The 25,372-nt window shown below is 41.1% G+C and overlaps 1 protein-coding gene and 1 long non-coding RNA gene across 4 annotated transcripts in view; one reads left to right on the top strand and one right to left on the bottom strand.

Moving 5' to 3' along the window:
• Nucleotides 1–863: 863 nt before the first annotated feature.
• Nucleotides 864–6,529, top strand: LOC114451064 (uncharacterized). Its single transcript, XR_003672169.1, has 3 exons — nt 864–905; nt 988–1,101; nt 6,463–6,529. It is a non-coding gene; the product is annotated as an uncharacterized LOC114451064 (long non-coding RNA).
• col16a1 (collagen, type XVI, alpha 1) overlaps nt 5,225–25,372 on the bottom strand; it is a 55,857-nt gene continuing 35,709 nt past the window's right edge. For 2 of the 3 annotated variants that reach the window (XM_028428425.1, XM_028428434.1), the window contains 43 exons: nt 25,172–25,315; nt 24,588–24,623; nt 23,874–23,981; nt 23,212–23,334; nt 23,067–23,120; nt 22,942–22,983; nt 22,675–22,710; nt 22,547–22,600; nt 22,403–22,471; nt 22,262–22,315; nt 21,865–21,891; nt 20,945–21,001; nt 20,637–20,681; nt 20,430–20,501; nt 19,677–19,730; nt 17,456–17,509; nt 17,203–17,319; nt 16,975–17,016; nt 16,815–16,886; nt 16,674–16,718; nt 15,977–16,021; nt 14,164–14,217; nt 14,014–14,067; nt 13,838–13,891; nt 13,716–13,760; nt 13,564–13,617; nt 13,450–13,485; nt 13,310–13,372; nt 13,155–13,226; nt 13,000–13,053; nt 12,846–12,890; nt 10,889–10,933; nt 10,613–10,666; nt 10,458–10,511; nt 10,325–10,375; nt 9,921–10,010; nt 9,811–9,846; nt 9,650–9,694; nt 8,533–8,727; nt 8,257–8,320; nt 7,895–8,071; nt 7,717–7,794; nt 5,225–6,660 (listed from right to left, as the gene is read on the bottom strand). In XM_028428425.1, the coding sequence (XP_028284226.1) occupies nt 6,467–6,660; nt 7,717–7,794; nt 7,895–8,071; nt 8,257–8,320; nt 8,533–8,727; nt 9,650–9,694; nt 9,811–9,846; nt 9,921–10,010; nt 10,325–10,375; nt 10,458–10,511; nt 10,613–10,666; nt 10,889–10,933; nt 12,846–12,890; nt 13,000–13,053; nt 13,155–13,226; nt 13,310–13,372; nt 13,450–13,485; nt 13,564–13,617; nt 13,716–13,760; nt 13,838–13,891; nt 14,014–14,067; nt 14,164–14,217; nt 15,977–16,021; nt 16,674–16,718; nt 16,815–16,886; nt 16,975–17,016; nt 17,203–17,319; nt 17,456–17,509; nt 19,677–19,730; nt 20,430–20,501; nt 20,637–20,681; nt 20,945–21,001; nt 21,865–21,891; nt 22,262–22,315; nt 22,403–22,471; nt 22,547–22,600; nt 22,675–22,710; nt 22,942–22,983; nt 23,067–23,120; nt 23,212–23,334; nt 23,874–23,981; nt 24,588–24,623; nt 25,172–25,315 (2,964 nt within the window). In that variant the 3' untranslated portion in view covers nt 5,225–6,466. The remainder of the gene's footprint in view (nt 6,661–7,716; nt 7,795–7,894; nt 8,072–8,256; nt 8,321–8,532; nt 8,728–9,649; nt 9,695–9,810; nt 9,847–9,920; nt 10,011–10,324; nt 10,376–10,457; nt 10,512–10,612; nt 10,667–10,888; nt 10,934–12,845; nt 12,891–12,999; nt 13,054–13,154; nt 13,227–13,309; nt 13,373–13,449; nt 13,486–13,563; nt 13,618–13,715; nt 13,761–13,837; nt 13,892–14,013; nt 14,068–14,163; nt 14,218–15,976; nt 16,022–16,673; nt 16,719–16,814; nt 16,887–16,974; nt 17,017–17,202; nt 17,320–17,455; nt 17,510–19,676; nt 19,731–20,429; nt 20,502–20,636; nt 20,682–20,944; nt 21,002–21,864; nt 21,892–22,261; nt 22,316–22,402; nt 22,472–22,546; nt 22,601–22,674; nt 22,711–22,941; nt 22,984–23,066; nt 23,121–23,211; nt 23,335–23,873; nt 23,982–24,587; nt 24,624–25,171; nt 25,316–25,372) is intronic. The other variant, XM_028428440.1, reaches the window with a different exon arrangement.

Below are 25,372 nucleotides of genomic sequence, written 5' to 3'. Positions count from 1 at the left end.
CCTCAAAACAAATCAGTTAACAGTCCAAATTCGCTTTCTATGCCACTCTCAACTTTCCACAGGATGTCAGTAATTTCATGATTTATTTTCATCAAAAAAGCTATTTATTGTTCTTTATATAATCATCTGTAAAGAGTTTTTTTTTCCTGGCTGTTCAGGTCATCTCAAACCAATAAAGAGGAACCTTTTGTAAAATCCAATGTTCTTCTGTATCAAGTTAGGACTGGAACTGAATGTCTTTCCAGCTTATTTTCCTCTTCTTTCTCCTATTTCAGATCTGTAATAGTATTAAATCATGCATGTAAGTAAACTCTTACCCTTTAAAGGCTGCATATTCTCAGCTTTTGTCAACATTTTTGTATTATCAAGGACCATTATGCACTTTTTAGCATAATATATAAAACACACATTGCAAGAAAAAAACAGGGTAAAACTTTAAATATGCTTTATTTCATTTATTTCATTATTTCATTTTCATTAAAGCCAGAATGGCAAAGACAAAGCCATATATAGACAGATCAATCATATATAACAGATTCAGTTATTAATTAATCTGTTTATATATGTTGTTGTCATTTTTTTGTAGGTTTTTATATACTTATCACCAACATTTTAAATAAATAAAAATGACCAGCTATTTCAGTTTGTAGGTGATAGTAATATAGGGTCTATAGTTTCCCTTTCTTGCAAAAAAAAAAATAAAGTCTGAAAGTTGTTGTGTGCACCTTATATCATGCTTGCCTGCTTTTTCATGCCTTCATTTAATATGAGGCTCGCCAGTAGTGGCGCTGTGGCTCAAATAGGTAGTGTGACTGAATGAAAAGGGAGAAGAAGAAGAAGAAGAAGAAGAAGAAGAGATTGATACAACCAGGTGTCAAGAGTTCCAGTTTCACACAGACAACAAGGTATGTTTTGTTTCAATGTCCGTTTATTATCGTTTGTATTGTTATGCACTGATTTGTCTACATGTATTTGTCTTTGCTTTAGATTTCATGGGGGAATTACAGTGAAAATTCGGACGTCCTCGGTTCAATGAGTGGGAAGACTGAAATGGAACCAGAGTTAGTCCATGGGCCAGGCAAGATGTCGGTACCACTCAAAGTAGGAACGTTTGCTTATACTTTTTAAAAAGACACAAGTCTGTAGTCAACATTTTGGTATGATAACCCCATTGAAGTCACAGCTAAATTATTGTTATCAGCTGGTAAATTTACCCTCCACAGATGAAAATAAAATGCAGTTTTGACCTGGTGCATATAGGTATTAGCCATTGTTAAAGACAATTATTTATATTAGGTTTGGTAGTAATTTAAAGGGGATATTCTGAGCTTTAATTCAAACTCTTTTGTACATACGTTTGACAAGTACAGAGGACAGTGGAGCCTCGAATGAGACATTTCCGTAATGGTCTCAGAGACGAATACAATAAACATAACAGAACCACAACTCTGCGACCCTCCTAAATTTAACCCTAACCCGAACCCTAAGCCCTAACCCTAAAGTTTTGACCCTTACCCTAACCCTAGTTGTAACCCTAACCCTAATGCAGGGCTAGGTTAGCATCTCGGCCGTCACGAAGCGTAGAGCCTCAAGCGAGACATTTTAGTAATGGACTTAGTGAGCCGAATGCATCAAACATTGATCTACAACTCTGTGACCTTCCGAACTCTAACCCTAACCCGAATCCTAGTTGTAACCCTAATTTTAACCCTAAAGCTGGATACATACTCCACAAGAACAAAGAACTTTCTCCTCGCTGCCGGCGCTCCGAGAACAAAATCACATCATTTTGTAGTCGTAGCGCATGTTCGGCATGGCTCGGTGTTACGTTCCCCAGTTAGTCCAGGGGATGAGGGGAAGCAACAATAATGTTACCCAGGCCTGAGAAAGAGACGGCAGTCGGAAACAGTGACTATTAATTAAATTTATTAACTTAAATGAATAACAAAATAATAAATTAAACACAAAAGCAAAACTAAAAAGATCAGCGCTGATTATCATGCTCTAGTCCCTCTGGATGGAGCAAAGACGCATGGTGGGTGCGTCCACAAGTTGGCCCACACTGGCCCTGGCCATGTGCACACCTCCAGTTGATATACTTCTGCTGACGAGGGCCAAGTGGCCTCAGGTGTGGATGATCCACTTGGTTCACTGGAAGCACTTGGAAACCTGCACAGAAAACAGAGACAGACATACACACAACAAGTACCGGCACGTAACACCCCCTCCCATAAAAGCAAACCCCCGGTCTGCCAACTAGAGGGTTAACACATACGAAGTGATCCCATTACACGAAACAGAAAGTCCTGCCCAGAGAACCAGTTCTGCCTTTGCATTAATGGAATCACAGGCCACATGGCCACACACGCTACCGCCACAGCCACTACTATGGCCGGCAGCACCACAAATCACGCCCGGCAACACCTCTGCCCACAGCAGAGAAACTCAAAGTCTTAGCACACGCGAACACACACCCCTGCTCGCAGCAGAGAACAACGAAACGTACGCTAACACACATGAAAACCGAGCGTGCACACACACCTCTGCCTCCAGCAGACAAACACACGAACGAAAGTGCACACTCGCATACCTCTGCCTACAGCAGAGAAAACACAAAGGACGAAGCGTACGCTAAACACACCTCTGCTTGCAGCAGAGAACACACGAACAAAGCGCATGCTAACACACAAGCTAAACCATACAGAGTTTCTACACAGACTGTCCCAGTTTCTGCCCAAACAAACTCACCTAACTGTCTTCTGGAGCGTGCCGGGCTCGAGGCATCTTTAAAGGCTGAACTCCAGTGGCCAAGGCCCTGGAAAGCCTACCCCCGCCAGGGAACTGGATCCCCGCCCAGGATTAGCTCCGAAAATAAGAAAGGCAAAATAACAAAAGAGTGTCCGATGGAAGGACTGCTAGCAGACCAGCTGGGCACTCACCTATTCTAAACTGGGAAGACAGTCAATGGGGTTAAAGCTCACACTCACCACAAGGCTTCCAGCAGGCTACATGGCTACAACAAAGCTACATAGTCACCGAGACCTTGGTGGAACTCTCCCTTAGTAGGAAATCCCGGACGAGCCCCCATTTGTTACGTTCCCCAGTTAGTCCAGGGGATGAGGGGAAGCAACAATAATGTTACCCAGGCCTGAGAAAGAGACAGCAGTCGGAAACAGTGACTATTAATTAAATTTATTAACTTAAATGAATAACAAAATAATAAATTAAACACAAAAGCAAAACTAAAAAGATCAGCGCTGATTATCATGCTCTAGTCCCTCTGGATGGAGCAAAGACGCATGGTGGGTGCGTCCACAAGTTGGCCCACACTGGCCCTGGCCATGTGCACACCTCCAGTTGATATACTTCTGCTGACGAGGGCCAAGTGGCCTCAGGTGTGGATGATCCACTTGGTTCACTGGAAGCACTTGGAAACCTGCACAGAAAACAGAGACAGACATACACACAACAAGTACCGGCACGTAACACTCGGGCAGAACTTTTTCTCTCAGTGGTGTGTGAGAACAATTCTGTGACTGGTCATAATTTAGTGGGCGTGATGAATGTGGTGAAGTGCAAGAGCCTTCAAGAACACACTGACTTTTTTTTTTCAGAACACACAGACTTAGAAGGAGGAAGTACAGTGATGATGGACAGTTTAGATGAGCAGCTGCAAACAGCTCCTGGAAGGAGAAACACGGTGCACAGAGGAGAGTGTCTGTCCAAAAGGTGGCGATAAAAATGAATCCCAGTATTGATCACGGCGTTACAGTGGCTCGACGTGCACATTAAACTCCAGGAGACGGGATGTATTATTGCAGACAGTCATCCACACGTTCATAGAATTAAATCCACACAGACCAGAGGTCTGCTACAGTCAGCTACACTAATCTTCAATCTATTGTCATGCTATACACCCTCTTCCCTGAGCATTATCAGCTCGTTAGGCCAGGTAGCCATGATTTTGCACACAATTTGCAATACAATTGCATTTTCAACCTTTTGTGTGTGACGTGCGCTGCAGTGGGAGGGCTGTATGAGGAGTTCTGCACACACGCTTCTCGGGGAAGAAGAAGTTCTTTGTTCTCGTGGAGTATGTAACCAGTTTAAACCAACAGCCCACAATACAGAAGTAGACCATTTTTAACTATGTGAAATGCTTAAAACTGGACATTTGTATTGTTTAATTGTTAATGAGTCTGGTGGCATTTTAAGAATATTGCCTGTGCAATTAATGTACTTAAAACAGAGTAAATAGACTACCCAATGTAGTAACATATCAGATATATAAAAACAATTACTTATTCAAGTTGTATAGTGAGATAAATGATTATTATGGCTTTCTTAGAATAATTGTCAGCCTGATCTAGGCAGTAAATCACCCCCTCTTCCTGATGCCACAAAGACAAAAGATGATTTAGGCAGAAATGGCCTAAATCTAACCTACCTAAATATGTGTGATTAAAAGTTTGTAGAGCTCCAGTGTCCTCTGTACTTTTACAAAATTTTAAACTCTAAATTTATTTAGAGCTTGAATGAAAGCTCAGTGTGTCACCAATAAAATGATACTAAACATAATACTATGAATTATTGAAATATCAATGTCATTAACAAGGGCCAATACCAAGATATGCACCAGTGTCAAAAATTCATTTTTTATTGGGGTAGGGTAACTTGAACTTTTTTGCAATAAAAGGTGAAAAATGGCAAAAGTATAGTAGGTGAAAAAAATAAGTATATAGGCCTACCCTTTTTTGGGGGGGATCAACTTAACATATGACTTTTTCTCAATTTTGTGTCTTAAGTGAGAGTTTTATAAAATCATGAAAAAAATACCCTGGTAAGCATAGAATTTCAAAACAAAAGGGGAAACATGGCAAATGTACATATGTACAGTAGGTAAAGGAATTACACAACACGTAAGGGTGTATCCTTAGGTTTTTTTCAGTTTTGGGGTCAAATTAAACTTTGATACTTTCTTTATAATTTTGCAAGAAATGTGAGACTTAAAATATGGCCTTTTCTTCATGATTTTGTGATTTTTAATTTGTACATAAAAAATATGAATGTTAATGCTAATAGACCACAGTATACAGTGCTTAAAATAGTCATACTAGGGTCATTTTAGCAAAATAGACACTAAGGTTTTACAAAGCCATATTGTTGATAGATCTGAAATAATACTTATTTGATAGTACAGCTAATAACCACACGGTGCAACCTCTTTGAAAAGCAAAATTGGAATTTATTTCAACATTCTCTCATGGGTTTGTTTGTGACAAACAAAAGTCTGACCATCAGCTCATAGTTTAAACTGCAGGTTAACCTATAAAGAGATACAAAGACTCAAAACTCCACATATTTCCAGATATAAAAAATGACAAAAAAACAGTAACACGTAACACTACAAAAGCAGCTTGTGATGCTTCATAGAATATTTTCTGTATCCTTATGACTGTGATGTGGGTGGTGCTTAGTGGCTGCGCTGCATTACAGTACCTCGGGTGAATAGACTCAACTGACACAAGTGCCTGTGGAGGCAGACAGATGGCTGTTACAGCTACTTCAGAATACAAAATGAGATGCATTACTTTTACTAATATCTTAGTAAAAAGGACACAAAATGAATATGCTTTGTGTAAATGCAATTTTCTCTTATAAATAATCTGTCTTTTCCTGAACCTGTAATTTAAAAAAAAAAAAAAAAAAAAAACCTTTTAGCATTTGTTGTTGCCAAATACTGATATCACTGATAACGTTTCATGAGAGCCTGTGGAAAAAGTACAAAAGCCACTACATATATATAAATACAAATATATACATAACAGTCAATCCACCAAATGAGGGTATTGGTAAGTTAAGTTTGAGATCTGTTTCTACATGACTGAAATACATTTCTTGGGATATTTTCTTACCAGTCCAATTCAAATATATATCACACCTCAAGCACTGAGCACACATTAGAAATGCATGGGATGCAGATATGAAAGATGGAAGCAAAGTGTGTTTAGTAATTGTGTGTATTCTCTTCGTACCGATTTAGAGAGAGAGAAAAAAGCACAACAACATTAAAGCGCAGTGGCCAGAATTAATCAAGGAGAATACAGATTGTGATTCCTGCCACCTCCCCTTGGATGTTCAAAAATGTACAATAAGAATCTTAACACAGTGAGGGAAACACAGGCCATAAAAGACAGTAATATAACAATGAATCGGCTTTCACAGGGAAAGACAATGATGCAATAAAAATGTGCTGCTGGTGTGTCTGCAGGCCTCAGTTCCAGTGGGGCCCCTGGAAAAGTAGTGTGGACTTTGTTTTGGGGTCGATATGGTGTAACTCTATCTGTTCAACAACAAAGGCAGCTCCTGTAGTCCATCTTGTGGTCAGCTTTAATAACTTTGGGTCATAATCTTTGGCTTTTTGTCTTCTCTATATAGTCTTTTTGCTTTTGTCCCCTCTAGATCTCTACCAGGGGCCCTTGACAGGTGGGCCCTTGGGGCTGTAGTCCACTTGATGGCTCATACAATCTGCAGGATTACAGCGGCCGTCCTTTCCCTTTGAACCAGGATGTCCAGGAGGGCCTGGGATCCCAGGCACACCCTGCTGCCCAACAGAACCAGGAGGTCCCATCTTACCATAGCCTGGAGGGCCCGGAACACCTGCAGGAGGACAGGAAGTAGAAGTAATGTATAAATCTTACTACAGTAAACCCAGTAATAATATACTAGCAGGGCAGACAGACTGTTCTTATCTATTTGCTTCAACTGTAAATGATGGACATACTATCAAAAGAAATAGATATTAACATTGAGCTGTTTAAGATTACAATTTTATATAGAAGAAAAATGTAAGTATTTTCACGGAAGACGTCATTTGAATGTAAACTGTTTAATCTCGCAGAAGGATTATCTGACCGCATCTTGGTGCTTAACCCCTGAGTTAGATGATGTTATTTGCACTTCAGTTTGCCTCAGCCTCCAAGTTCTATGTTGAGCTGATTATGAAGTCACGGTCAGCAAAACCAAAAATATATGTATATATCCTTAACTGTAAAGCTATTTTTAAAGGCTTATTCTGTAGTGTGAAATGATGCACAAAAATACGGTGTATACAAGACGAATATTTTCAACTTACATCTACACAGCACATCAGAAAAGATGTGGAAAAATACGTGTAAGCATCATCTTTAATAGATGACGTTATTACCATGTCCGTTATCAGGGGAACATGAATGAAACATCAACAAACATTAAAGTCTACTTTGATCATTTTATGTGAGTACTGATGCATTTTCAACCCAAAATTAAATAAAATGCTCCATAAAAAGTGACTGCACATACTGGTCTGCTAATTAAGACAATGCTAGCCGAAGTCCATCATGATGCTCAGATGCTGATTTGGCTAAGATTAATTAGACTTGTAATTTTAATTAAGACAAACGGAGACTGATAAAAATTACCTTCATCATTCTGGCAATTTACTCATCAAAACTGAATGCCAACAGTTTAATTAATTAGCATAATTTAAATAATTTTAGCCAGTTTGAGGTTTCATGGGGAGGCTTAAAGTTGTGCAAAAAGAACTTCTATCTGGTTGCAGACTGATACAGATTGTATGTAAATAGCAATCGTGTAAAAATGCCTGTTTATGGCTTTGTGGAAAAAATCTAAACTGCCATTTTTTTTCCATTTCCATGAACCAGTGAAGTACTTTACCTGGTGCTCCTGGAGGTCCAACATCTCCCATCTCTCCAATACCCTTGTCTCCTTTCTCTCCCCTAGGTCCGTGTGGTCCTAAAGAATGAGAGTCTCGTGTTCTGATCACATGGCAGCTAAACAGTTTACAGTTAAAGCTGATACACCTTTATCATTTGTTATGAGTGAAAAAGTTCACCTGGGAGTCCTTGACCTCCTGGCCGGCCTTGTCTGCCGATCTGTCCAGGGAGCCCGGGAGCACCTGGGGTCCCGGGATTACCTGGAGCTCCATCTTTCCCTGGAGGTCCAGGCCGACCTGGGGATGCCACCATCTCTACTGGCATCTGCATGCGAGACATGTAGTAGGACATTCTCTCTGGGGAGCGGAAACGAGAAATAATAAGAAAAAAAATGACTCCACTGAGGCGAGAGCTGTGGTGTCCCAGAGGAAAAAATGAAATCATTCTTTGAAACAGAGATATGCATCTGAAGTGAACACACTGCTCTGCTGGAGACAGTGTAAACATTTATACAACAATGTGCTTTTGTGTGTGTCCTCACCATCAAAGATCTTTATGACCTGTGTGCGGATGAAGTTCTTGATGTCGTCATAATTGACGACAGCCTATTTAAGAAGGAGACGATGAGAAGAACAAACAGGGCAAACATCAATCATGGTGGGTAATTAAAACATTCATTATTTACTTGAACAGATGGAGCTAGTTGGTGCCTGTGGCCACTTTACATCTTCTCACTAAATACAGCATGATTAACAGATAAAACTCAGGTGAAAAAAATGGGCTACAGCAATGTGAACGTAATGAAATTAAATCTTACATCATTTCCTGGTGCCCCTGAAGGACCAGGGGCCCCTGGGGGGCCTTGTGAGCCAGGGCTTCCCCTTTCTCCTCTTGGTCCAACCGGGCCAATCATGGGCTGTGCATCCTTGGAGTGATATCCTCCACCACCAGGGGGCCCTGGTCTACCCCTCTCTCCTGGAGGACCCCTCTGACCAGGGCCCCCTGGCTCACCCTGAGAAACACAAAATAAGGTGGTTACAGGCAATGTCAGACATTTGTGGTATCAAGTCTTATTGGGTTAATTGGGTTATCTGAATCATGCATGTCCTTTCTGATCCATTTTAAGGGAAGTATTCTGAGGCACAGTTCTATGGCTTTCTTGTGCCAAGCTAAGCTAACAGTATCTTAGAAGGAGTATATAGTATTTTATATTAGCTACTTTTCAAAGAAACAAGCCACTGCGTTGGTTGCATCTATATCACTTTCCACACAGCAGCACTCACCATTCAGTTTGTGTAAATGCACTCAAAAACAGCACTGCTACATTAGTGACAGTGATATATTGAGGACAAAGCAGCCCATAATGGACGTCTAATGTTTACACGTCACAGACAGACAAGCAGCTGGTGAAATAGAGAGGAGAAAGAAGAATGGAGGAGTCTGTTCTTGTCGTTCTCCTGTGTTCTCCTCTTCTGTGTGCCTAAAACCCTGACAATGCCGTCCTGTCATCGTGACAAATAGCCTCATCTAGCATCTCCCCTCATGCTTAATAGCATTATCCCAGAGGCAGAGGAATAACTTTATCACTGTACCCACCTACTGTAAGCCTGTGTCTAAGGAGAGATCCAACAGGCTCTATGGCCTGCACAGAGGGTTAGAAGGCACCCAGCTGCAAGCTTGGAGAGGGAGGGTGAAGTGAGGTGAAGAGGACTGTAACTCTGATGACTGTGTTAAATGTGGGTGCTGAGCGGGCAGAAATAGGGGGCAGCAGAGCAAGCATGTTGTGCACCACAGTGTGGTGCCATAAGTCTCCCTGGACTGAAGGGAACAAAAAAGGGGTGAAGCCTGCTGCGTTAAGGTGGTCTAATAGATGGGTGGTCCTTGATTGACAACACACTCACAGTCACACTTCACCATGCCGAGTCAGCTCCTACCTTTTGACCTGGTGACCCATTGTCCCCTGGTGTGCCTGCCACACCCTGTCAAAGCAAAGGATGATACAAACATCAAGGTATGAAAATATATACTTCAACACATAAGTCCATCTGCATTACACTTTAAAGAGGACAAACACTGCAAACAAGACAATACTTACATCTTTACCAGCAGCACCATCACTGCCTGGCTCTCCCTGAAAAGTAAAAACAAATAAATGAGACAGAGTGGGAGACTAATTCAGGGATTCAATAGTGAAAAAACACTGACCATAAGCCCTGGGTGTCCAGGTGGTCCTGGGGGTCCAACCATCCCTGGGAGACCCCGCTCTCCAGCCTCACCCTTATCTCCTTTTATACCCTGAAGAGCAAGGGAGAAAACACTGAAAAGTTTCTTTCATATTGTTTGTGCTTTTAGGAGCAGGACAGAATTTCAATTGTGTTTTGTTTTACCTTTGAAACAAAACACACACCTTTGAATACACATGCAGAGGCAATAATACATCATTTAACACTTTAGGACACATTCATTTAATCTAGGTACCATCTATTTTATGATTATTTTCTATAATCATGATTAATGTTGATCTTACTTATTGTCCTCGCATCTTATTTTTTTGAATAATGTTGGGCTTGTTTCTTCTAATTCTACATGTTTGATGGATTCCTTCTTACCACTCCTGATGATCCTGGAGGTCCTGGAGGTCCTGCTGGACCTGTAGAACCCTGATGAGGAAAGTTTTTTTTTTTTTTTTACAGGTGGTCATGTTTAGACAAAACCAACAGATCATATGTGCAAGGTACTTACAAGGTGGCCTGGAGGTCCAGGTCGTCCCTGAGGTCCTGGGGCACCAGGATCACCCTGGAAAAGTAAGACATTGACCTTTAGACTCCTGCTTTGAGCTTGTATGCACAGATTATCAATGTGCTCTCTTATCACCTTGATAGAAAGTAGATACCTACCTCATGTCCTGGTCTACCAGGTGGTCCAGCAGGCCCAGTAGGTCCAGCTTCACCCTAGAAGAGTGAATAAATAAAGGGAAACAGATAAAAAAAAACATTAGGCAGCATTTTCAAGTGGAGATTATAACAGTGCAGTGAAGCAATAAATCTAGACTTTCACCATAATTATCAGTTTGATGAAGCAAATGGGCCAAAAGCACAAAGACGAAACAGCAGAAGCAACTAGACAAACAGACAGACATTGTGTGATGGTAAAGCAATGAGCTGTTGGCTAACCTTCTGTCCGGGAAAGCCAACATGGCCAGTTTTCCCTTTGAATCCCTGAGGAGAGACATCAAAGAGAATGAGATTGGTACAGTATGAAAATTCACAAAGTCGAAGCTGCCAAAAGAAGAGGCAGACAAGTCTTTGAAATACTGAACACCTGCTCTTGGGTAGAACACAAACTGAGACAGAGAGAAATAAAACAGAAAGAGAGAGAGGCAGCTACTCCCCTTCCTTACTGAAGCTGCCAAGACTGTATGAATATCACCACCTCGGCTGTATAGATATACAAGACAGAAAGTTAAGAAGATCTTAAGGGAACATAGGAAGATACGTTTCAAACAGGGTTTCGTCACTGACATCTACAGCGTTAAAAAGACTCATTAATGACTGCACATATAATGCACTGCTCCTACATGGTTAAGGTAAATCAATGTCACGCTCAATGCTAATTTACATAATGTTGAAGGATCAAGAATAAAGATCCTAACACCTGTCATGAAACACATTGATTTTAAAACCAAAATAACAACTTTAGTGGTTGAAATTATTAGTAAAATTTATTCTGAGTGAAAAATGCATTTTGCATGTGCTAAAGAGATTAGTGAGGCAGCTAGCTGTAGTCCAGACTGGCACTATTTATCTGCTTAAAGTGGACAAAGTCATTGCTAACCACAGGCTCGCCAATTCACTGGTGACACTGACCGCAAGAAGTTTCCCACTAATATAACAACAGCATTGCTCAGAATAAAAGCTAAGCTTAGCCATGGCCTTGCAACGTCATTAGTTCATACATTACATTAATTCAATACAGATGCACTAGGTAGAACCGAACATGCAAGCTGACCTTTAACATCAATTAAAGAAAGGCTCAGTCATCCACAAGTATTTGGTGGAAAAAAAAACATTCTAATGCGAAGGGTGTGCCTGCTTTCTTGACACTAACAGGTCAAAACAAAAAGGAATGCGTGGTGACAAGGCCACTCGGATCGTGTTTTCTGAGTGAAGCCTGATTTGGTGTTTTGTCTTTGTGGCTGTCAGATGTGAAAATGTGGTCTAGCAGAGGTATATTGTGTGTAAAAGGCATCATCTTCACTGCCATCTCACCCAGCTGGGAATATTCATTGCAGCATGACAGAGAGAGAAAGCCGCCCAAATATCGACTGCGACCACGAGAGCTCCAGAAGTTTATCCTGCACCACAGGTGGCAGATCTGGGTTGGTGAACGGATCTTGCTTTTTTTTTTTTTTTTGAGCGGAAGTAAGGATCAAAATGACGCAGTGTTTTAATAAAGAGTTGCGCGATCACTGCGGGCATCCACACCAGTATCATTAGCCAGAGATGACAGACAGACACACCTCTATTAAGCAGTGACAAAAGAGAATGACTCTTCCACATGATCTGATTCTGACTGACACTGACAGTACCTTAAAGGTAGGGTAGGAGATTTCATTCTGATGCACTTTTTGTTAAATTAGTGTAACTCTTTACAATCCCATAGCAACCAATTAATTAGGCAGTTTCGCATTAAGAATATTAATCATCTGTGGAAGCTATAAAACGCTAAAAACATCAGCCAATCCTCCGGGTGGACCCTGTGCGGAGTATTGGCTGGTTGTCACTCTCTTCCTGCTCTGCGCGCACCAGAGTTCCGTGCATGATGGCCGAAGTCACAGACCGCAGCTCGTCTTCGGGTAATGGTGATTACCTGGTGATTGGGAGGCGTGGCTTTGGGGTGAGCTCCGAGAGAAAGGGGCGTGTGTTTACTTTCGAAATCTGGCTGACTCTCACTGAGTTTTCAAAATCTCCTACCCTACCTTTAACATTATAATATTGGCCAGGAATTAATAATAGGTTAAAACTGTAGACATATTTGGTGTTCAAAATATATCTCATATCTAATTCAGCTTGTTTCCTATATGGCACGATAATGAATTCAGGTCAGGTCAATGTTAAAAGTGACACTCACTGGGATCCCCCGTAGTCCTGGCGGGCCTGCAGGGCCTGTCTCTCCCTGCCAATGGAAAAAAAAGTCAGTGTGAAAGGTCCACTCTAGTATGCATTCTATATTTTGATATTCTGTGTGGGGGCATTCTGTACGTGTGTGTGGGTGTGTGACTCACCCGCATCCCTGGTTTCCCATCTTTTCCATCCATTCCTTCAATTCCAGGAGGGCCCTTCCATTGCAAAATATAAATACGTATGAGAAAAATAACATACAGCAGATAGTTGGTGGGTGAACATTCGATCATATATGGTGTAAAAAGTACAAACATACCATAAGTCCTGGGGAGCCTGGGGAGCCAGGGGGTCCTGTTGGTCCCTGAGATCCTTGTGTGCCATCGTTACCCTTTAAAAATCAGGATTTTCAGTCCATGTTAATTTTGAAAGCAGATAAAATGAGTGATAGCTAAATATGTAATAAACACTCACCTTTTCACCTTTGAGTCCAGGAAGCCCTTCTCTTCCAGGTTTCCCAGAAGGACCAACTGGACCCTGAACGTACATATCGTAAGTCGCTACACAATCATTACATAACAATGTGCTATAGAACAGTTAAAGCCTTCACATACCGGTGGTCCTGGAAAGCCTGGTTGACCTTGGAAACCCTTGGTGTAATTAAAAAAAAATATTAACACAAGATTTTTTTTCCACAATTATGCAAATGTCCAACATGTAAAACATACTTGCTCCCCTTTTTCACCAGCAGACCCAGCTGGTCCAGGGTCTCCTTTGGTGCCCTGCAAGCACATAATGTTTTCTCAGTTGTTAAACTCTGGAACGGTAAATTCCAATCTTTTAATAATCTGAAATGTTTGATAAAAAAAAAAAAACTGACCGGTGTACCAGCCTGTCCTTGATACCCAGGGATGCCAGGAGGACCCTGCAGAATAGAAGAAAATGTTAGCCAGTACAACCCTTCAGATCCATTTTGATAACACAGTTTCTGCAGTGGCTTACCGATTCTCCTTTCAGACCACTGCTTCCTGGGCTTCCACGTTCACCCTTCAGTCCCTGAAATAATAAAAATCAGTGTCAGCTCACATGTCAGAGTAACCCCCTACCTACCAATGAAAGCTGCCAGGCCATTGTCAGTGCAATAGTTCCTTTATAATGAGGCTAAGGGAGTCACTTACTGGCAGCCCTGGTGGCCCCATGGTTCCTGGATACCCGGGTGTCCCTGGAGGGCCCTGAGGTAAAAATCATACAATCACTCAAACATGGGAGAACCAATTATTTTTCCCTCACGCTTTAATTTCAGGGACTCTGATTGTCAGGTTCTTTACCTGCTCCCCCTTCATTGCCGGTAGTCCGGGTTGCCCTCGCTCACCCTGTTGACCCTTAAGATGACAGGATTGAGGAAAGATTAGAAAATGAAGTGGAGGCAGTGATATCTATGTCTGCAACACGGGCTCCCTTCCTGCTCAAAATAAAGGGCAAGGTATGTCAATATCAAAGACAGAAAACAGCTAACAAGGCTTGGATCACGTCCCGGTGGGACTGCCTACATTTGATTGTGTCCTCTGCTCTATACTTTGTCAGGAGGCTTCACGATGGTGATTTAGCTGTTGGGATGGTGATACCCAGAGGCGAAACGTTGCCTTTTCACTCCAGCTGGTTCTATTTCTATTTATTTTGTCTGCACAATGTTGCTGTTCTCTTTTTTGTTTGATTTTTTTTCTCCCTGTTCGCAGATTAAGGTGCAAAATGTAATTTTCAAAGGTGTTACCATTGGAAGAATATTGTCAAATTTAATTAAGTATTTAGATATGGCCAGCTGAAAAAAATAACTAAATAAAAGCATACAAAAGACACAAATAATCAAATGACAAACGCAGAGGCGACGAGGCATTGAAATGGCATTAAAGAAGGACTTTCCTGTGGTGTGTTTCACATGAACATTTCATGGTCTCAACTGAATGTTTAATGCTGTTTTGATGTAAATATTAATATGCACATTTAAGTGTGCTCTGTTGCCTAGCAACAGCTCATGCACACAGGAAGAATGGAAAGATAAGTTTTAAAAAAGGGAGTGAATATGTCAGAAAGAGGGAGATATGTTGATTTATTCACGTTATTTTTCAAATGGTGTGAATGGTCTTTTCAGTAAAGGATTAATAACGGCACTTAAATATGCATGATCAGTGATTATAGTTTATTGAAGGTTGTCATTTAGAAAAATGAGTTACTAATTGATGAACTAAAGAAGACATATACTGATTGTTGATCATTGTGAGTAAATTCCTCAATATCAGCATATTATTGTGCATATTCAGAAGCAGGGTCTTTCTCTCTCTCTCTCACACAAACACACACACACACACACAGCTGCACAGGCACACTGGCTATAAAGTGCTACTAGTGTGCAAATGGATTTCATGCAGCGCTCACATGCCTCACTCATTTAGCATCTCTGTTCTCCTAAAACAATAAATCTGTATGAGAAGGAAAGGGAATGGGGAGGGCTCCGTCTGTAGGGGGGCCCAACTTTCCATCACTGAGACAGGGCAATAACTGAACAAGTAGAGAAAGAAACAACTTTCATTAAAGAGCCACGCAGAAAGGCAAAAGGGAGGATGGAGAGATGGCAAAGACTGAATAATCAAGAATAGTCGAGGTTGATTTGAAAGTGAGATCATACATGTTTGAGAAGAAAAACCAAAAACAAGACCAGATTAGCTGAAGATGCTGAAAGTGTGGTGTAACTATTCTGAGCATTATTCCCTGGCGTGTGACTGGGCAGTTTGTAGTTTAGCTTCTTGTAATAATTCATATACTGTATGTAGTGGATGAGTTTTTTTTAACCTACTATTCATCAACCTTCGAAATTTGTCAGCTACTTTAGTAACGAGCATAAAATAATAATATACAATTATCTACACAAAATAAAACAGAGCAGGATCTACTGAGCTGACTACATGCATAAGTAAATCTAGCCCCTCTTGGACCACCTATATGGCTTATGTATTAGCATAGGTCAACATATGATAGAGATAGAGAATTAGCCTTGAAAATACGTCCGTGCTGTTTGAAGCTGTATGACTTCTTCTTTTACTATTTAAAAAAAGAAGCAAGTGTAAACGTGTGAATGAAACTTACAGGTAGGCCAGATGGTCCCTGAGGACCTGGGAAACCGGGGGGTCCCTGCAGAAGGAACACAATGAAACCACCATAAACCACGTGCGACAAGATAAACTGAATCTATTTACACCTCTGGTTAAAGCAGCTTTCAATTTGTTCCTGACAATTAGGTGACTGCTGCACTAGACACGGCAGCACAGAGCCAATGTGTGTTTGTGTGAATCAGCATTTAAGAGCTTCTGGACCACAATATGCAACATTTCACTTCAATCCAGCAGGGGGCTCTATGAACTCATGAAACTCATAGCAAAGCATAAACTCCTATCACGTCACTTCAAATCTCAGCTTTGAGACAAAAACCCAATGGTGCTGTCCTAAAATAATGACAAAAAAGAATTCTTTTTTTTTCTTCTCACAGAAGAGCTGGCAAACTAATGTTCAGCAGTGATTAGAATGCACTTTATAGTTTTTGAACATTTTCCATTTATAATGGATTTTTCTGTGTGAGTGGTAAGTTGGAAAAAGATTCAATCAAAGTGCTCTACAACTTTTCTTAGAATCTTAATACAGGCCGTGAATCTATACAGTAGATTTCAAAATAATAACAGTCCAACCTCTCAGGTTCCAGGCAAGTTTCCTTGCTATAAATAAACATCTGATAAATCTGGAAAATGTTTAACAGAAGACCAATGATCATGTTTAAACAAACTCTTACCATATTTCCTGGTATTCCAGACTGGCCTCTTTCTCCTGGTATTCCCTGTAATGAAAGAAAAAGAAAAAAATGTGATCCTAATCCTCTGCTAGACCCATACTTGAACAAAAACAGACACATTAATTTTCATTTAGCACTCACTGGCTCTCCTTTTATTCCTGGTGATCCAGGCATTCCTGGAACTCCTGGGGATCCGGTGCATGATCGATCACCCTGTGAGGCAAACAAGTCAAATACCATGACAATCTATGCTTGTTTTCATGTATGCATGCGTCCATAAACAGCATGGATTTCAACTGACCACTGCTTGTGTTGCCTGTTCTCTCTGCAGTCTCTCCAAACACTGCAACAGATAAGAGAATACATTTTTAGAGCAATGCCTTTCTGTCACACTGTGAGTGAATCACATCCAGCCATGCACACCAAAAACAATGCAAAACAGGAGAACTGTCAATTTGCATTCGTCAAAGCAGAATTCTGTAGTTTTATATGATTCTGAATATAGTACAATCCCCTCCCCAAGCCTCACCCTGTCACAGCTGTCCAAGGGGGTTACACCAGGCTTGCCCTGGTCTCCTTTTTCTCCCTTGGCACCAACTATGCCGGGCACCCCTGGCAACCCTTGGGAACAGCCGCCCTCACAGCCCTGTGTCATACACATAGAAATGTGTAATATATACATACATATATGTATTTACACAAACGCAGTCGTCAACTGGCAAAGCAGAAGACAAATCCCCTTCTCTAAAAAGCAACTGTAAACAAACTTCTAATGAACTTACATCATCGTCTCCTCCAGTGGAGTCCTGAGGCAGCTGGTGTGTACCACTGGGGTGCTGCATAGGGGGATCAGGGAAATGGAAATTCAATTAATATTAAGACAAATTAACAGGAACCCTAATTACCAACACGACTGTTTTCTTTCACATTGGAAAAATAATATTTCACAATGTTACAACAGTTCCAAGGAGAGCACTGTAATGAAGTAAGCCTGCTTCAATGACAAGACAACTTCACAAAGACATCACTCCTTCACATCACAATAGGGACCAATTACTTTTAACAGGTTTTCAATGGCAATAAGAGTTTATTGTTTTTACCTTTTTAGATTTACAACTGTGAACCCCACAATTGAGATATGATTTATACCCATTTCACTTTAAACATACAGAAACTGTCAGAATAGTCCACTGTAATAAAATATACAGACGATAGCTACACCTACATTTAATGTTTTGTTGATAGCTCCCTCTGCCTACATTACATGCTTCATATCTCTGATTGGTTGTATGTCTATTTAATCCACAGAGACAAGACAAATTCTTTGTCTAGAATAGAAAATCCTGGCCAAGCTAGCACATTTCACTTTACCAACAAAAATTACTGTGCGACATATCTATGTACAACTCTCATTTAGCTGTGTCAAAACTAAAGAAATAACCAAAGACATGTGAACCAATGGGCTTGTCCAGTTGGGAAACTTCAACTTGGAGTCACCCAGACTCAGAGAGAACATACTGTACCTCACTTCATTATATGAAGACATGAAAAGCTCAGTTTTCCTTTATACTAATAAATCATAAACCATGATTAAATCCTGTCAAGAGATCAAGTCTGTTGCAGGAAGGTGTCATATTCAGAGAGCTGAATGCTGCGACACAGACAGAGGACTAGGACTACCTAGAAAAAAGCACATGCACACACAGCCTATACACAAGAATAAAAATGTGACAAATGCTACAATGGAGTTATACTGTCTATTTTATCTGCTGTGAAATAAAACTGCTCATTCCACACACCCAATCACATTTACTGTGAAAGGCGGTCAGCTCCCTATCAAAGCACAGGGACCCTTTATACTGAGAGAGAGAGTCTGTCAATAGCACCTGGCCTGGTTTTAAAGTCATTACAAACCCATTTGACATTGTTGGAACTGGAGCCATTAGCTAGAAAGGCTATTTTATGCTGCATGCTATTGGCTGTTACACAAGCATGTACACGGCCTTGTGCATTAACAGACTTGCTCAAAAGAAGGCTCTTTATACGTTGCTGTGCAGTGTTCACTTCACATTTGAAAGCAGAGCTGAAAAGTGCTAACCTTCTGCTACGTTTTAAACAAAGCAGTGTGTGAGCTATGCGGTTGTGTGCAGAGGAGCATTGACTGAAGAACCATAAAAGAAAGGACATTATATCTTCAGTAATACATCTTATGCTCCAAATCAGTCAAACTCCATTACATTCTCCATCTTTGTTGTAATACCTGTTGTCATTTTCAAGACAAAGTACAACACTTTTCTTTTTTCAAAAAGATTAGGGGGGCTCTCTTTCTCCCATTATACTACACCCTTAATTCTTGTGTTGAAGGTGAGGTTCCCCTTGAGTGCTGGCTGGAGATCAGCATTGATGTTCCCCTCTAATGAAATTACACTATAAACAGACCTGAAAGAACAAAACTGGCACCATGTGCAGAGATAACTTTACAACAGCAGAGTTATTTCTCTGCTTTGATGTTGTCCTTGTACTTTGTGAGTGACATATCCTATCATGTTTAAACATACAGATGAGGCTTGCTAATGAAAAGGCTGTTATGTTCTCTGTATTTGTTCATGTTCTACACGATGAGCAGGATGATACATTATCATCAAACATGCATGCACAAGTCTAAAAGCAGCATTTTGTGCTCAAAATGTGGGATTTAGGATATGTAAATGCGCAGTAAGATTAAAGTTCAATTTAGAGGCACAGATGTATCTGAACCACTGCAATTATGACATAATAAATTGTAACCCTCACATGAATTATCTTCTCTTAAATTAATAATTAGTGACCTCAAAAACTCATCTGCATCTTGTATCAGTGAGAACACAGAACACAGAACACTTCCAGATCTTTGACACATGCATTCACTTAGTGCTTTTGCATCATTTATACATAAAAGCCCCAGATCTTGAATCTGTAGACAAGACCTGCCTTTCCTCCTTTTTTCTGTCTAATTTTACTTACGATGCTTCCAGGCAAACCCGGTTTCCCCGGTAACCCGTCATTTCCGGGGATACCCTGAAAGAAGGAACTGAGGTTGAACTGGTTTGCTGCCAATCAGGTGCTAGCCACTCCCATCTCCACCAAGGGTTAAGGCAGAGTCAAAGGGGCAGGGTAAAAATGGTGAAACCTGTTCCCTATCCTGCTTATTTGTAAAAAAAAAAAATCCTTCTAAATTTTTGAATCAGAAAAAAAATGCATATTTTGAGTTCAATATAAATGCACTCCTGTCTGTTCTGATGTCTTATACACCGTTGACTCTTGCAACACAGATCAGAGGATTACTTTATTTGAAGGTCTGTTTTAATAGAAGAACATTTCAAAATCAAATCAAATCCACATTTATATAAATATTGCATCATCGCTGAGACTTCTGACATTTAAACCCAGACCTTCAAATAACTGTTCGACTGACATTCTGAAAGCTTGCTTCCCACATGGGTTAAAGCTTGAAGCACCAGATGGGTTAATGCATGTTGTCATTTAAACCTGAACCTATTTGTATCCAAGCTACTGTACACAAAAATCTGTCCATTTTCTACATGCATTTTATGGACTTTATTCACCCCTAAAGATGCAAAGCATGGTCAAGCCGTATTCATGTACCCAAAGTGCCCAAGCTGAAGTAGCAGATTCAATTCAGGCTAATGAAGCAGCTTCTGAATTGAACCTTGAACTAAAGAGATACTCTCCATCCAACTGGGCTTTTCTCTTTACCTGTGGTCCTTCGAATCCAATAAGTCCCTGAGGTCCAGGGGGACCAGGAGGGCCAGGAGGTCCCGGGGGGCCCTGCAACATTCAAACACAGCCACAGTCAAACATTAATGAAGACTACAGTGATTTTCACAACTGAAGAGTGGAAGCTAATAACATGACAGACGGCTATAAGCTGTCAAGATAGGATGGCTGGTTGACAGATCAGACCTGGGGCCCGGGCTGCCATGCACTTATTGAAGTTCCTGGGGCTCCCTGGAAGGCACGAAAAGTCGAAATCAGAGTGCTTGCAGGTTATATAGGATGTAGCAAAGTGTGAGGTTAAAAATAACACATGTCAAACCAAAGAATGATGTGGAGGAGAGGCACATAATTCTCAATAAGTTCCCCTCCCCGGTGGAGACATAATAAACCCTTGGGGAGTGTCTATTCAGACTCCTAATATGAGCAACTATGATTACATTAATTGTCATGCCACATGTATATATTTCAGTGCGTGTGTATGTGTGTGTACTCACAGGTCCACCTACGCCCGTGTGCACAGGCATTTTGCAGGTGCACTCTCCAGGTTCGCCCTGAAAGATACATCAAAAAATGGCCCATTAAAGAAAAGATGAACTGAAGCTTTTTTCACACCATTTTAAGCACAGCCTGAAAAACTGAGTCCTCATTCAACATTAAAACTGCTCTTGTTACTGTAATAAAGTCTCTCAGAGCTTTCAGGACTCTTTTGTTAAAATTCTGTTAGTCTGAAATCATCACAAAGGAACATACAGTATAACTGGAGGGTATGAAGTGGGATCAAGGTTTTTTATGCTACTTTAGCAACATAGAAGTTTTTGCATTACAAGAAAAACATGCAACCTTGTGCTTATTTACAATGAATGTACACCTACATAAAGCTTACATTTTCCAAGAATGCACTTCAGATTTTTCTAAATAACAAAGCCTACTTTCAATAAAGACCGCAACTCTAAATGTTTTCCTCTTACTCATGGCTTTGTTTTCTCAACTTTTTCCTCTTCCCTAACTTTATTCCTTGTATTTAACTTCACAGACACTCCTGTCCCACATCTTCAGCCCCTCCCGACCCTAAAGCGCTGCCTCCTCAGTTTCTTCATCTCTCCCACCCTCTCTCAGTGACAATCTGGACCGGTGGCTCTGATGAATGCTGTAATTAATAGTCTCACACACACACTCCCTCTCTTAGGGAGCCTGAAACTCCTCTTCTCTGCCAGCAACAGTACACTTGTCACCTCTGCTGCTACTCTATATGTGCCCCGAGGCAAATGCGTGTGTCAGTGAACGTGTGTGCATGTGTGTGTTTGGAGCAATGGATGGTGGGGTGTTGAGCCATCTCTAGTGATTACCATCTGTTCCACCCCCTTATATTCAAACCCCTCCAGTTCCCTTCATCCAAACAAAACGGTAGACTTACCTTGTCCCCCTTAGGTCCATCAAGTCCCTGCAAGAGAGGGAGACAGAGCAAATGCACACACACACACAAAGACAAACACTTAGTTACTCTTGCTTTGTTGTTTCAGAGGAAAGCTCACAGGGCAGTGAGCTGAGCGTAGATCAGGGGACAGAGGATGAGATGGGAGCAGACATTGCCTCTGTTATGGATCGAGGCAGAGATCCTTGGTTACAAATGATGCCTAAATCAAGGACAATTCCCAAAGAAGCTCAAAGAAAATTAAAACTCCGAACAGACCCTAACACAGATGCAAGTATGCCACTTGAATTTCTCTTCAAATTGCTGATGCACATGTTCAAAAAATAACATGCAAATGAAACACACATGCTTGAGACATTAAAGAAACACGACAACTCACAGGTCTGCCATCAGCTCCTGGCAGTCCTTTAGAGCCCGGAGCCCCGTCTTTACCCTGTGGGTCAAAAAGTAAATAGGACACTGTTTGAAAATATAAATCCTAACATCATAAGCTCACGCAAAGAGACGCATTTATGTCTACCGGGGACCCTGGTTGTCCGATGCCTGGTGGCCCTTGTGGTCCTGGAAGACCGGTGTCACCGGTGGAGCCCTGTGAGCAGAAAACTTTAGTTTAAAAAGGGTTGTTTTAGTTGAATAATGATAATTTAAGTTAAAATGAGGGTACCTTTTCCCCCGCAGGACCAACAGGGCCAGTCATTCCTCTTATACCAGGAGGTCCCTGAAAACATGCACAAATTAGGACAAACTTTGAATATGTAGACTAGATATGTAAAAGACAAGAGAGAGGCTTACTGCAAGTCCTGGAAGCCCCTGTGGTCCTTCTGCACCCTGTGATATAAGAGCAAAAGAACCAGAGATTTAGGTGGTCTGAGGAAAAAGCAAGCACCCAATGTCAATAACGCACACTGTGATGATTCCCAAATGACTAACTATTTTATATATATTGCTTATATATTGCTTATATATTGCTGAGATCACAACAGGATCTGGGAGAAATTAGGCTGCATTAGACAGCTGCATTAGCTGGCAACATCCATGTTCAGGACACCTCTGCCTTACTTGTTGTCCTGGGAGGCCGACTCCTGCAACTCCAGGTTCTCCCTAAAGGAGGCAAACACACCGATCAGACTGATGGTAACACATGAAAATACACACACTCCATCTGTATTTATCAATGTTCAAACCTTGCTTCCTTTGGGACCAGCAGGCCCCTGCACACCTGGTAAACCTGGTTTTCCCTGAAATGAAAATATTCAAGCTGATCATCAGCAGTTCTCATCGTGCAGAGCTGAAGTAGTATATAAAAAAATAAATGCACAGTGTACTCACATTTTTGCCAGGCTTCCCTTCTCCTGAGGGACCGGGGTCTCCTCTCTCTCCTTTGGGGCCTGGCACAGCTACACCATCACCCACCGCAGCGCCAAGAGAGGGACAGCTGGTACAAGCATCCCCCTGGGAAAACACAACAAATCCAAACTATGAACCTTTTGGAAAGAATCCAACCTAATTAAAAAAATGTCAGCGCCCCATTTAATTAATTAATGTCCATTTCTAACCTGCTGGAAACTATCTTTTCTTTAAATGTGTGAGCAGTGGAATCACCTGTAATTAGGTGTCCATAACAGATGGAGAGGGAAAAAAGGATAGGTGCATAAAACCTCCATCATGTCTGGTAAAAGAAAAGGAACTGTGCAGAAGACAGGCCACTACATTTTTTAGAAGCTCAAATTTTGAAAGTACAATTACTGCCTTAAAGTATGTCTCCACTAATGTACTATTTAAAATTTACGCCATGGTTGTCTTGAGGTATTATGAACACACAACAGGATTACAGTGACTTCACCTTTTAAACACCAAGATCTACTTGAGTGCAAGTAAAGTTTTGTACCCAAAGAAATTCCCTCAAAGATAATGAATACTCACAAAAACATGGGACAGAGACAGATGTAGCTAAAGACGGACTAAAACATAATGCCTCGGCAATCACGTACCTTCTCTCCCTTTAAGCCCTTTAGTCCATCCCGACCAGTCTCTCCAGGCAGTCCTGGGGCCCCAGGAGCTCCATCCAATCCCTTGTCTCCTGTGTCACCTTGTTCTCCCTGGTGAAATAAGGACATAACAGATTCCATAATGCATGAAATCAGAGACAAAATGCAATATACAATCATTCTGCTATTACTAACAATTAGCAGCAGTAAGTATTTCACCTTTAAAGGCAGGTAAGAAGAATATAAGCATCTTATCAGAATGGTAATGCACTCAGCACCCACAATGCATTTTAAGGAGACACACCAATTGGAAGCATGACTGTTGTTTGTGTACAAGCTCCACAGGCCAGTCTCCCCAGCTGACCTCATTTATTTAGCTCTCAGACATGGACATCAGTATCTGTATCTCTCTGTATTCCAGTAACTGTCCAACACCACTTTGAAGTTGAAGCCGAGTGATTTCTGTGGACGAGTTTCAAGGTATTCTAAGGCAGCCTGACTTTCCTGATGGCAGATTTACTGCCGAGTTTATTTTGGGGTAAAGTAAAGTGAATGTTCCAAAGGACAGATTTGGTGAAAAATAAATCATGATTGATATCAGTATCATGAGTGGTGAGTTAGAGACCTTTCTCATCTCTGATTTTGTTTCCAATTAACGTCTTGCTGGGTCATTGTATAGTGTCTGTTTATAGAGCAGATCTACAACTGGAACCTTACCCTTTCTCCTTTAGCTCCTGCTGGACCAGGTGGGCCCTGTGAAAGCAAACATAAGGTAATGTACAAGTGCACATACACACATACACTCTCATAACGCAAGTGCAGTCATCTGTTAAACACCATGCAATCCTCGCCTCTATCCATTCAGGTAAAAGAAAAACTGTTGACACTGAGCTAACCACAGAGGTGCACAGCATGTAATTGGGAGGGGTGACAGAAGCCAACAGAGATTTATTATACTTAGTAACATTTTTGTGGTTAGGAGGAGACTTTCTGCATATCCTGTTTGTACAATAAGCATTAAAGGTTGATTTGCCTTTGGGGCAAAATCTCTCAGCATCTTAAAAAATTTCACTCATCCAGATGGCGGTTTAATCTGTTTCACTCTGCAACAGAAGAAGCTGCTCTGGCTATGTGGCATTTGTATAATACGATTTGTGTTTCTAATTCAGATGAAGGTAAGTAATAGATGTTATGGTGTATGCAGTTCGAATTTTATTTGTTCTTGGGGTTTTGTTGTAAGCTATAACACTGTCCCAAGATCATTCACTCAAGCTGTAATGTTTCATTTTGAATGACCGCACCTTTTTGCCATCAGCACCAAGACCCGGTGGTCCAGGTGGCCCTGGAGGGCCTGGTTCACCTGGTTTGCCTCTTTGTCCCTCAGGCAATTTGATGCCTGCAGGTCCACTGCCAACTTCTGCTGGCTGACACACACCACACTCGCCCTGGGGAAGAACAACGTGAATCAGGAATGTCTGTTTGCAAGACAGTCAAATGAAATG

The sequence above is a fragment of the Parambassis ranga genome, chromosome 2, assembly GCF_900634625.1.
Source record: "Parambassis ranga chromosome 2, fParRan2.1, whole genome shotgun sequence".
NCBI classification, from domain to species: Eukaryota; Metazoa; Chordata; class Actinopteri; family Ambassidae; genus Parambassis; species Parambassis ranga.
Note: the sequence above shows the minus strand (reverse complement) of the source record. Positions and strands in the feature narration are given on the sequence as shown.